The sequence below is a fragment of the Athene noctua genome, chromosome 2 (assembly GCF_965140245.1).
Source record: "Athene noctua chromosome 2, bAthNoc1.hap1.1, whole genome shotgun sequence".
NCBI classification, from domain to species: domain Eukaryota; kingdom Metazoa; phylum Chordata; class Aves; order Strigiformes; family Strigidae; genus Athene; species Athene noctua.
Genome location: NC_134038.1, coordinates 165,358,998 through 165,371,396, shown reverse-complemented (window position 1 = coordinate 165,371,396; position 12,399 = coordinate 165,358,998). Strand labels below are relative to the sequence as shown.

The 12,399-nt window shown below is 46.4% G+C and overlaps 1 protein-coding gene across 3 annotated transcripts in view; it reads left to right on the top strand.

The window, feature by feature from the left end:
• Positions 1-12,399, top strand: part of DHX30 (DExH-box helicase 30) — a 28,747-nt gene that overhangs the window by 8,346 nt on the left and 8,002 nt on the right. For all 3 annotated transcript variants that reach the window (XM_074901036.1, XM_074901035.1, XM_074901037.1), the window contains exons 2-8: positions 3,053-3,183; positions 5,449-5,559; positions 7,320-7,675; positions 8,457-8,583; positions 9,301-9,450; positions 10,100-10,252; positions 11,485-12,306. In XM_074901036.1, coding sequence (XP_074757137.1) covers positions 3,053-3,183; positions 5,449-5,559; positions 7,320-7,675; positions 8,457-8,583; positions 9,301-9,450; positions 10,100-10,252; positions 11,485-12,306 — 1,850 coding nt within the window. The remainder of the gene's footprint in view (positions 1-3,052; positions 3,184-5,448; positions 5,560-7,319; positions 7,676-8,456; positions 8,584-9,300; positions 9,451-10,099; positions 10,253-11,484; positions 12,307-12,399) is intronic.

Sequence of the window (12,399 nt, the reverse complement as noted above, 5' to 3'; positions counted from 1 at the left end):
TAGAGGTTTGTGGGGTTTTAAAATTTTTCATTTATTAAGTGATTTTAATAGCGCATCTGGGAATTGTGTTACTGCTCCTCCCTCCACGCATCCCAGCGATGTGGAATGGAGTAGAACTCCAGAATGCCAAAATTTTAGTCACTTTTCCAATTTTCTTGAACAGGTCAAAGTCTGACTATAGTGGTGCTTTGCTGTATGAGTGGGTAGAAATATCACATTTGTTCTATAATTACAGAAAATTGGCTTGTAGTTCTTTGTTAGGCTAAGACCGTTTTCACGCTCTCCTGGCCAATACATAGAAGGTAATTCATGGACAAATAGTGTTCATGAATCAGAGTGCTTTCTGCATATTCCCATGTAATTGTCCAAGAGTTTTGCCCAAGTCTGTGTGAGAAACAGCAGCCTGTGGGCTTTTAAAATTATTCTTTATAATGGAAAATACTGTGGCTGACCTTTGTGCATAGGAGAGTGGCAGAAAGCCCGTTGTGTGTTGCACGGTCTTTTCAACCTCGGTATAGTCAAAGGGGATTGAGCAGGCAGCAGTTCTGATCTGTTCGTTTTGATACTGCCCTCTAAATACCAGCTTGTCCTTTACACACCAGCTTGAAAAGTAATGCCAGCCTGAGCCAGTTCCAGCTGTGAGTCAGAATTAGACAATTGTCAAATTACAATGCGACCTGTCTTCAGATGATACCCAACTCTCGACATCCTTATCACAGGCCGTGGAGGTTGTATTTCAGTATCTCCCTGTATATGTTAAGGAACCCAAAAGCCTTCTGTATCTGGCCCGTTCGGCTTCTGAAAGGGGTTTTTCTGAGATTCAGATGGTTCTTCTATGTTTTAGAGGAAGAAGTTTCACAACTGAGTATCACCAGTAATTATTCTTTTTCTTAACTCTGGCTCAGCATGCAGGGCTTTTGTCTGGTTTTTTGAAGAGGGTGATATGATCAGCAGCATGGGTTTTTTCTCTCCCTTACCCAAGAATCCACAGTCTGACAAGTGTTAGGTCTGCAGTGGCACAACATAACTTCTTTTGCATTCCCTAAAACTCCCGTGATTTCCCCGTTGGTCAGGCGAGGCCTCATAATACACCCCTGTGACTTCAGTTTTCCCTTGCTGAGCAGTTTCTTGGAGAATGTTTCTACCACATGCCTGTGTTAAAGTCTTTCTCTTAAATGCTGTCTGTCTTTTTTGAGCTGTTTATAGTGTATCTTCATTATAGCAACTCTGCAATCAGAGCTTTTGGCAAAACATAATGGCGGATCTTGGTGATGCTCTAATGAGTGTGACTCTTGGGTCATTTCTCTTTGGATTTGGTAGCTCAGTCTGAAATTCTAAATTCTGGCAGTACCAGCGACCATGTGTTGCTGACTTCTCACTTGTTCCTGAAACTTCCCCTGAAAACCTGTGGAGAATTAGAAGTGTAGGAGTGCCCAAACCCGTCGGTGGTCTGCAGGAAGATGAATGAAGTTCAGACTGCCTGGGGAACCCGTGTTTGTGATGTCGAGTGAACACAGGATCAGAGTGGCTTAGCTGCACCTGTGGTGCCAGAACAGGAGGTCTCAGCCCTCTCCCCTATTCTCTTGTGCTGGTTTTGGGTACCTGCCTGAATATGCAGTGGCCAATTTATTTTCTGAGCCCAGCAGAAGCCAGTGTACTCCCTTTTTCTGTTTTAGCTTTCTGTCAGATCAGGGCTGCAAATCACCTCCCCGTACGTTTGGGTTTACACCGAAGCTGGAGCAGTGGTGGTGGTAGAGCCTGGGAAAAGTGGCACCTACCCCTCGCCGCAACAGCGAGCTGTTGGATCTGCCCGTTTGTGGGAACTCTGTTATCACGTTAAACTTAATCTGATCTTGCTTGGGCTACAGCTCAAAATAAAGGCTCTTCCGTACAGTGCCGGATACAACGGTGATGGCACGTGAGAGGTGAGTTAGAGCAGCTTCCCCACCAGCTAAAACACCTGGTGTGGGCATCAGGAAGGAGGCTGGAACATGAGTTGGGTGTGACATTGCTCTTTCTGGGGGGCAGTGTGATTTTCATTATTGTTATTTTTTAAATGAGTGATATGAACTGATCATTAATATCCCTTTCCTGCAAGCGTTGTAGCCTGAGCAGCGTTTCTTACCCGCCGGGGCAGGGGACCAGTGCTCAGCTAGCCAGTCCCACCTGCCATCAGCATGGCCACCACAGGCGCTGCTTCTCGGCTGGCTGCATTGGCAAGCTTCTTTCCAGGGGATTCTCTCAGCAATTTAGTACAAAACCATATTTCCAGCCTCTAACCAAGCCATCTCCACAAATTCAGGGAGAAGTCCCCGGGTGTTATTTCATGTTGCTACCAATGGCTGGATCTAACATGTAGCTTTGCGCATTGTCAAGACCCTTGATTTAACCCTCAGGTGACCTGCAGGGTCCAGAAGGGGGATGCAAATACCAGAATCTGTTCAAAATAGTTATTGCTTAGTTTGGTTTTGATATCAAAGAATGACAAACAAAGCTGCTTTCGCCTCCATAGTGAGGAAATGGCACCAGCTCCGTGTGTTAATCTGAGCTTTGAATTCTGTGCTAGGATATTTGTATTTGGATTCCATTGGTATATGTACTGGTCTGTTGTTTCTTCTGTTGATACTGTATTCATTTTTTTTGGGAAAAAAAAAAGTCTTTCCAAACTGCTGGGTGGTTGTTAGTGTCACTAAATCATGGAATTAGACTGTCAGTGCTGCTGTTCTAACTGGAGGATATTCATACTTTTAAAAGAGGGGGAAACAATCTGTGCGTTTCAGAAGTATGGGACATACAGTATCATTGCCCATTTTGGATTTGCAGTGTCATCTTGCGTTTGGAGCTCAGGACACTTTGCACTCCTGTGTACCATTTTGCTGATGCCTGGAGACATTGTAGGTGAACCACTTAATACCTCTGCTTACTTTTCTATCTGCAACCTTAGAGACATTAATGCTCACAGAGCTGCAGTGAAGCGGGTGTTATAACACGTCTTTGAACAGGACTGCACAAGAACTTGAAGACATTTAGTTCCTCTGTTGTTTTTTTTCAGATTCCAGAGACTTATTAAAGGAATTTCCACAGCCTAAAAACTTGCTCAACAGCGTGATTGGACGAGCCCTGGGCATTTCTCATGCAAGGGATAAGCTGGTGTACATCCATACTAATGGGCCAAGGAAAAAGGTAATCCTAGTGTGCTGGGGAGGGGTGGTGCCTGTTCCACACAGAGAAGGGAGTGAGCCAAGAATACTGCTGATCCTGGAAGTAACTCTGGAACAGAGGAAAACGCAGAAGTGTTTTAATTCTACTCAAAAGTTGCGTGATAATCTTTCAAACAAGAAATATTCTCACTTCTTCCTGTTTCTCTTGATTTTTCACATGCTTTAATAGGTATGTAAGTGTAGGTTCTGTCCCTTCTCCTTCAGTGTGTGGAAGGATGGATTTGTTTTCTTTTAAGTAGCTTGCTGCAACCCGCTTTTCTCAGCAGAAAGACACATAGTTTGTGCTCAGATGTGTTGGACTGTGTACCCCACTGCCTTAGAAAAATTAAAATGTAAATAGCATAGACCTTAGTAGGCCTTGTTTTTATTGTAGAGTCAAATAATGCCTAAGCCTAAAATGTTCAGTTGCAACCAGAAAAGAAGTATTTGTTTGCAATGGAGGGAGGCTTCTAATATTACTTCAGGGCAAAATGAAATACTGACTTTTTGTTTTTGTTGTTAAATGAAGCAGAGGAATTCCAAGCAAACAGTTTGCCAAGGAGTTTGAGCATTGACTGGGATGCAAGAGGCCTGGATCCAAATCTGTGCTATAAACTGAAGTTCTTAACTGACGGGTGCACTGTGTCCAACGCTTTGACTCCTTTTATCATACCAGCTCTCATTCTAGAGCAGAAAGCCCTTCCCAGCTGAAGTTTAAGTGTAACGTACATTCCAGGAAAAGATTCAGTTCTGATGGATTAACATTTTCCAATAACACTGTCTAAAATTTCCCAGACAGTTTTTATTGCCATATTCTTTTTAACTATCCCTGATTTTAGGCAGTACATTAGAAATGGCTACTTTGAGTGTCTTTATTATTTGTGGTTTTGTCTCTTTTCCTCCAACAGTAGTACAGTTTCTGAACTTAAATTTTGCAATGCCATAACCAATGCCTCATCACTTTAGTTTGGTAATCAGTTCACATTCTTGCTAGCACTTAAATAGATTAACGTTGAGGATATCTTCAGATTAAAGCAAAACTAAACCCAAGACCCAATAAAGGAGCTCTTGGAGAAAATGAGAATTGGATTGCAAGCAAAACCCCCAAAAATAGCACCCAGAAAAAGTGTGTGGGGACAGATGGACAGGTAAGAGAACCTGGAGAGGTCTCAGTTGGAAGTGAGCAAGGTTTTTTCATGAACACTAAGTAACTTGGCCTTCATGAGACAACTTTTTTTCTCAGCAGGTCTGTGCCTTTTCATGTAGAGCCCCGAGGCAAAATACGTAGCAATTTCCTACAGTAAGATGAGATTCAGATGGCAGGCAGGCAGCCAGCCAGATGTAGACTGTGGAAAAGTCAGGAGCCTTTTCTCTAGCCTTATAGGTGGGGTTTTCCCAGCGGACCTAAATGCCACCTTTCATCTTTGCTGCAGGAACAGGAGAGAATTCCTTAGGCATTTCCCTCCTTTGAGCCTTGCAGAAACTCAGCTACAGCATCTGCAGGGCCAGGAGTAGAACGAGTTCTTGACTTGGAGCAATTTTTTTTACAAAGGGCAGGGTTCAGCTTTCAGCATTCTTTGCCTCTGCAGGTTTTTCAGCTGCTCTCATCCAACCGTACTGGTCTAAGAGGAGCTCTGGTGGCACTGTTAGTCCTCTTTAATAGCTTGTGTTGGGCAGTGCAGGCAGGAGGCGGGGTTGTCCTGTGCCCCATGAGCTCAGTAGCTGCCTCTAACTGTGATGCAATATGCCGCTAGTTAAAATTACAGCAGGGAAGCAGTTAGGAAGATTTGATTACCATTGCAACTAGAAATGTGTCAGAGAGCGCGTGTTGCTGCTCAGGCATGGCGTGGTGTGCTGCAGTGTACGTAGGGACCGTTACTCTGAAACGGAATTGTTCCTGTAATGAGCTCTTGGCATTTGATTTCTCTGAGTCGACGCTGCAGCCTGAGAAGCTCTGGCCCAGAGTACGTGGCACCGTGCTGGAAGTCAGCCTGGCTGCTGGGCCTGGCTCAGCCACGAGGCTTCTCTGTGGCTGTGGCCACCTTGTAGCCCTTTTTCAGGCTTTTCTTTCTGTGCTACTGGCACGGAGCTTCCCATAAAGGCACCAAAGAAACACTTTGTTTGGGATTTTTGTTTGTAGTTCCTTTCTCTGCCTGGAGTTCAGAGATGTTTGAAGTAGGTGTGCTTCTGGTGGAGGAGAGGCGTTGTTCTGTACTGTCTCACTTTACTGGTTATCTTTGCTTTTCAGAAAGTCACTCTGCATATAAAGTGGCCTAAGAATGTGGAAGTGGAAGGCTATGGGACCAAGAAGATTGATGCCGAGAGGCAGGCAGCAGCTGCAGCGTGTCAGCTCTTCAAGGTGAGCTTATGCTCCTTCTCAGCTTGAAGAAACAAGCCTTTGAGCATGCAGGCCTCGTCCACTTTGGTGACAGGATTTTTGACTTTTAGCTCTCCCTTTGCCTGTTAGCTTTCTTAGTTGGCCTATCTGTTAATCAAGTCTTGAGCTGTCTGAATCCATTTGAGCTTAAAAGCACTCTTAATTCAGCCAGGCACAAACTCACTAAATTCTTTGCATTCTGCTCTTTGTTCTTTATGTCCTAGACCTTAATCAGCTTCTATCTTAGTCTCCGCATCTGTGGCGAGAATAAGATGTAGTTTTGTTTTCAGCTCTGCCACTGACTGTTGTCTGTAACCTTGAGCAAGTGAGTTTGCTTTTGGAGTTTCCCTTTCATCTACGGAGTAGGGACAAAGATACCAAGGAGCCTAGAAAAGATGCTGTGGATTCTGTAACAATAAGAGAGCTTTTTGATTTGCTTGAATATCAAGAAAGCTACATTAAACAATAACTATTTAGTTTTTAAATTAAGTCCTCAGAAGTTAATGATTGCAGCATGAAAACTGACAGTTTCTTCAGCTGGCCCCTGTGCTTAGGCTAGTTTCTTTAATTCTGTGGTTTGTAAAACTTGTTTCACTGACTTAATTCCACCTGAAGAGTGGTTGGTCCTTGTTCAGTTAACGTTCACTGGAAATACATTCTTGTTTTATCCTCACTAGCCAAAATGCAAGAAGCATTGTTTCCTGCTTTCTTTGAGAGCCTGGAAGCTTTCAAAGGAAAAAAAATCCTGCCTGTACTTGTATTTTTCTTCAAATTTTTGGAAATGACTAAACTGTATTTTCAGTATAGAACTAAAAATCCCCCCAAACCCCTGAAACCATAGATTCAGCATTGCAAAGTTCTGAACTCTGATGCTTTGCCAGCTAAACCTATAACCCAACAGAAGGCCTTCATGATGGGAGCCCTTGCGCAATCGTAGTTATAGATGGAGCTACAATGTTGCTTTAAATAAATAGTCAACAGTTCAAGAAAAGTAGTAGTGTCTAATTGGTGCAGAGACTGTCTGAATATAGTGACTTTGAGTACAGCAGCCAGCAAAGTGAGTTCTTGCTGTCTTAGGCACTCCTACAGCACCGAATAATGCAGCCTGGTCTAATAGGGGCCCACTGAGAGGCCTAAAGATGTAGCTTCTAATTTACTGCAGCAGTCTGGTAAGACATGGTGTGTGTTCCACTCTAGATATGGCTGGAGCTAAGTGTAGGTGGTAGACTAGCAGTAATGAGGAATTTTTCTGTTCTAAAATCTGCTGGGTTAGGAGGTCTTACTACTCCTTATACAAATAACTGTTCCTGTGAAAAGAAAGAAGGTGAGCCATTCCCTGAATTTTCATCTCATCTTATCCCAGGTTATAATTGTTTAGAATAGCCTTTCCATAAAGATGTATTTCATGCTCAGAGGTGGGTTTCAAAACTTCAGAATGCTAAATATAATTAATAGTTTGTAAAATACCGGTAGATCTTGGCCCACCCTTTCCAACAAGCTGTATGATGCTAAGCAGTTGTGCTCTGGGGAGCGAGGCTAGTGAACAGATTGTCTTTCTTAAGAGCTAATGGCAGGAGGAAAGCTTTTAAGTTCTGGAAGTCCCTTTTCTTTGTTTCATTTTCTGTGGGATATGAAGAAATTGCTTCTGCATTTCTCTCCTTTACCAGATGTGTTTTGGTTTCCTGCAGAGTTACCTGTATCTGTCTCTTCCCTGCAGCTGACAGTGCATTTTTCTTTTGTAGGGCTGGGGTTTGCTGGGGCCCAGAAATGAGCTCTTTGATGCTGCAAAGTACCGTCTTCTCGCCGACCAGCTTGGCTGCCCCGATGAGAGGTGGTGCTCGGACGGCAAGTGGCGCTCCAAGTCCGGACCTTCTCTCGCCGACTTGTCAACCTGCTGGCGACGGATGGAGCCGGACGATTCCATCCAGCCCATGGAACAGGGCAGGATGCCTAAAGCCATGAGGAGAGAAGAGCTGGAGGAAGGGGAGCTAGAGGAAGGGGAACTGGAGGAAGGAGAGCTGGAAGAAGAAGCAATTGATGTTTCTGATTATCTACCTATGGCGCATCAGGATGCCCGAACCCCAGGCAGAGATGCAAGGTATGCCTGCCCTGGTAGCCACTGATCCAGGACAGTAAAGAGGAGAGATTTTTCTTTGTCGCTGATGTGTACACCTTCAGCTCCTCACAGCTGAGCTACAGCTTCCCCCATTGCTGGTGTGGCCTGTAGATGGGCCAGACACCAACTGCTGTACTGTTCTCTGTGCAAGCAGTAGTGGGACAGCCTGCTCTTGTACCTGGCTGTCATCCCAAGTGAATGCAATAGGCATCTTCTCTGGAATCTTGCCCTTTGGATAGGCTGTTGCCTGCTTATTCTTCTCTGCCTAAAGAGGTTTCTGTTCCCAGAAATTCTGCCTGTGCACTTCGACTTTTTTGACCACCCTGGTTTTGAGGTCAATATTAAATCTGCTCCTTCTCACCACCATAGTTGCTTGCCTGACTTCCTATTTTACGAGCACAAATTTTTTATTTTTTTTTTTTAATGGTCAACAGGAGTAAGATCTGTAAGGACCTGATGGTGGTTTTTAGGGATGAATCCTTTGGATTCAGAATTATGTATTAAATCTGTTAAAATCTGTTGATGCTGCTGGTTTACAGAGCTACTGTCAATGTTTGATTGTCTTTTAGTAAGTGGTTTTACTGGGCTGGGTGATTGTTCCATGACTGACAGATTTTAGTAGCAAGATACAGCTTGACTTTTCAGATGATCAGAATTATCTGTGCCTTTAATTACTCGGCTTCACACCTCGTAAGCAGACCTGAGGTGCGTCTGTGTGCCGAGTGGATATTTGTCTATGAAACTGTTCTCATCTTCCATCTAGCCGAGGAGGGAGTTCCATTGAAATGACAGACGACAACACTGCCATCCGTGCCCTGACGCAGTTCCCGCTTCCCAAAAATCTCCTGGCCCAAGTGATTCAGATTGCAACCTCTTCCTCCACAGTCAAGGTAAGGTGCTGTTTGACCCCTGCCAGGCACAAAGCTCAAAGTCTCCAATTGGAATCACTCTGGATGCTTTTTTTTGGGGCAGCTGAGAACTGGGGAGAGAAGGGAAGTTAAAACTAGGCCTCGAAAAATCAGCCTGAAGAGCAAGGAAAAGCCTTTGTGGTGAGAGTTGTGGAAAAGTCTTAATAGAAGCATGAGGAATGTTGTTACTTGGAGCCAGGGCAATAGAGGGGCTGCTGTCTGAATGAAGGAGAATATTTTCAAAGGTAGTAGGTCTGCATTTCCCCATACATCTGCAGTGAACACAAGTTTGAGTTACTCAGAGCAGTGTGTAATTTCTGTGCTGACGGAATCTTTCCACAACTCAATTCCTGCCAGTATCCGGTGATCCTCCTCCTTGGTATGTGTCACCCACGTCCTTTCCAGACCTCGTGTGCTTAACAAACAGTAGCTGTGCTCCACCCCACAGGCTCTCAGTGACGTTCTCCACACAGCTGTCTGCTCTTACTTCTGCTTATCCAGCGCCTTGTGAGCTGGGGGAGTGGAATTCAGTGCAGTAAAACTGTTCTAGTATGCTGTTAAATAAATAAATAAATAAACCCCACCGAAAAACCAAATCAAGCTCTGCTTAGAAATACTGGGGCATGTTTGAAAATCACTGCCTGATTATATAGGCTCTTAACACCTCCCCAGGTCTGATGTGGTTTATGTGTCTCTTAGGAATACATGCAGTTCCGTACGGTAGGCACCAAGACCAAGATCTGCAAGCTCACGCTTCGCTGGCCCTGTCCAATGACTTTTGCTGCCAAGGGCCGTCGCAAGGTGGAGGCAGAAAACAAAGCAGCAGCCCTGGCCTGTCAGAAGCTAAAGGTAAGTCCACGTGGCTCCTACATTCCCTGTCTAATGTGTCTAAGAATAGAGGCTCCTTGCATCTGACTTACTGTGTATCTAGTGTCTGACCTGTGAAGGCTGTTGTGCTTGTTCTGAGCCCTTCAGCAAAAAGTGATGTGTAGGGATCACCCTGGAAGTGTTGGCTTGTTCTCTTGGCCACCTTGCTGCTGTCTACTAGGACAGACTCATTCTTGTAAGTGGACTAACCCAGACACATTGCTGCAACAGTTTTGCTGCAGACTCTAGAATCATGGAAGTCCAAGAAATGGTGTAGGACTTACTAAACTGGCAAAACACACCAGGATTGTGGCAAGAGAGTTAACAGCCCTTGCAGGAGGGTTTGGTCAGATACAGTTGTGGCCGCTGTTTCTTTCATGGGTCTGTTTGAGCTGTTTGTTAGTGTGTTGGATTAGGGGCAGGTGCCAGTTGGCTCCAGTGTGCCTGTTTCACTGCAGTTGAGATGGGATTGTGTCTTGTTTCTCGCTGTGGCAAGAGCAGGAATTGATAGATTTGGGATAAGAGGTAGGGAGTTAGCCTGTGAACACGTAGGACCTGTGTGCTCTCTATACCAGCACTTCCTATGCAGCAGTCTTGTGTCTGACAGTGGTGTTTGCCTCTTCCTTTGCAGAGCCTTGGCTTGGTGGACAAGAACAACAACCCCCTCAGCCACGCTATGTACAACATGACTTCACTCCGGGAGCTCGGCGAGAACCAGAGGAAACCCTGCCACATTAAAGTCCCCGAAGCGACCCTGCGCAAGATTGAGAACTATCTGAATCACGTAAGGCTTGCTCAGCTGTCTGAGAATGACTTTGGGCTGATCCCATTTACTTTCAGGAATTGCACGTGGATTGAAAACTTTGTGTCAAAATGTTGAGGAAATTCATGGCTTGATAGTTTGCCACAAAAAACCGATTGGTCTCTGCTGACCTTTGGGGAAGGGAAGACCCTTTGTGGGCAGTGGGCCCTCTCTGTAGGCATTTGTCTGCATTGTTTGGCTTTTGGGATGTTAGGGAGTGCAGTTCTGGCTTGCTTGCAGCCTCCTTTGTAGGCCTGTGAATGCTGCGCCATGCAGGCACTGGTTTTGTTAAACTCTGGTTGCGCCTCGTGGCTTTACAAGGCTGCGGTGCCGGTACTTGCACGTTTCCCTTGGGAGTGTCTCGCAGTATTGTGCATTGGTGGTGGGTGCAGGTCCCAGGGCTTACAGATACTATCAACAAAGCAGCAGTGTGTGTCCTAGAAAGCCAAGGCTGTGCCTAAGACAGCAGCTGCTTCTGAATGACCTGCTGTGACTGAACTAAGGGCTAGAAAAGTTAGAAAAACAGCAGCATCTTGAAGGAACGTGGCCTGCCTCCTGTGCTTACCCAAACAGGAGCTGCCACACCATGCCTGGAAGGGGTGGCTTTGCGACTCTGAGTAAAGCTGAGTCCAAAAGTCCTGATTTGTAGCTCAACTTGAAATCCTGCAAACCTCTGGGCCAATGCTTTGATTTGTGTTCTAGACAATTCCTGACCTGTTGTTGCTCCTTTTAGTTATTCCTGTGGGATGTGGGACTTCTGCTTTTTTCTTCTGCCAAGATAGAATATTTCTGGCTGAGCCGAACACTTAGATTTTGTGCGAGTTACGTGTCTGGGCCTCCTGAGGGAGAGAAGGGGGGGGGGTGTAACTTGATAGTTTCCAAAAGCTGTCTTTGAGGGGCCGCTGCATCACTTGCGTGCAGTGTAGCCACTGACTTGGAGAGCTTAAGTTACTGCTTTGTGCCTGTGGGTTCAGGCATCGGTGCTAATACCCCTTTTAAAATAGGGATGTGATGAGGAAAATGCAGGGAGCTGCCCAAGTCGATTCTCACTTTAAATCTCCTCAGTTCAGAATATAAGTGGCTGAGGTACCTAAAATCTGAAGAGACTCTGGCAAAGCTCCGTGGCCACTGCAAAGCCAGTCTGGCTGACTCTGTTCCAGGTGCTCGTTAGGACTGGTACTAATCTTTTTGTCCCTGCTGACCTTCTCTTCCAGTATCCAGTGGACATCAGGGAATCTAGGCCCCGGATTGCCGACGACATGATGAACCTGAGCAAGGAGTCTGGTGCGATAAGCGATGCGATCACGGGGAAGACGTACATACCCATGCTGGAGGCGGAGGAAGTGCGCCTTAGCCAGAATCTCCTGGCCCTCTGGAAAAGGAGGGGCTCCTCGTGGCAGGAGAGCCACCCGCTCCCCGTAGATCCTCACAAGGACACCATCCTATCAGCCATTGAGCAGAACCCCGTAGTGGTAATAGCGGGAGACACAGGCTGTGGGAAAACCACGAGGATCCCTCAGCTCCTGCTGGAACACTACATCCTGGAGGGCCGTGGCGCCCGCTGCAACGTGGTGATCACCCAGCCGAGGAGGATCAGCGCCATCTCGGTCGCCCAGCGCGTGGCGCAAGAGTTGGGTCCCAACATGAGGAAGAACGTGGGCTACCAGGTGCGACTGGAGAGCAAGCCACCTGCCAGGGGAGGAGCCCTGCTCTTCTGCACCGTGGGCATCCTGCTGCGGAAGCTGCAGGGGAATCCCAGCCTGGAGGGTGTCAGCCACGTCGTGGTCGATGAGGTCCACGAGCGAGACGTCAACACTGATTTCCTGCTCATCCTGCTGAAGGGCATCCAGAAGCTCAACCCTGACCTGCGCCTGGTCTTAATGAGCGCCACGGGAGACAATCAGCGCTTCTCACATTACTTTGGGGATTGCCCTGTGGTCAAGGTGCCAGGCTTCATGTACCCGGTGAAGGAGTACTATCTGGAGGAGATCTTGGCCAAGCTGGGCCGGCACCGACACCGGCACTACGAGATCAAGGTGGGTGTGTGGAGTGGCGGTGGGGCTGGCTCCCTTGGACGAGGCGCTGACTCCTGGCGTGTCGGCAGGGGAGAGTTTAGGCCTGCAACTGGT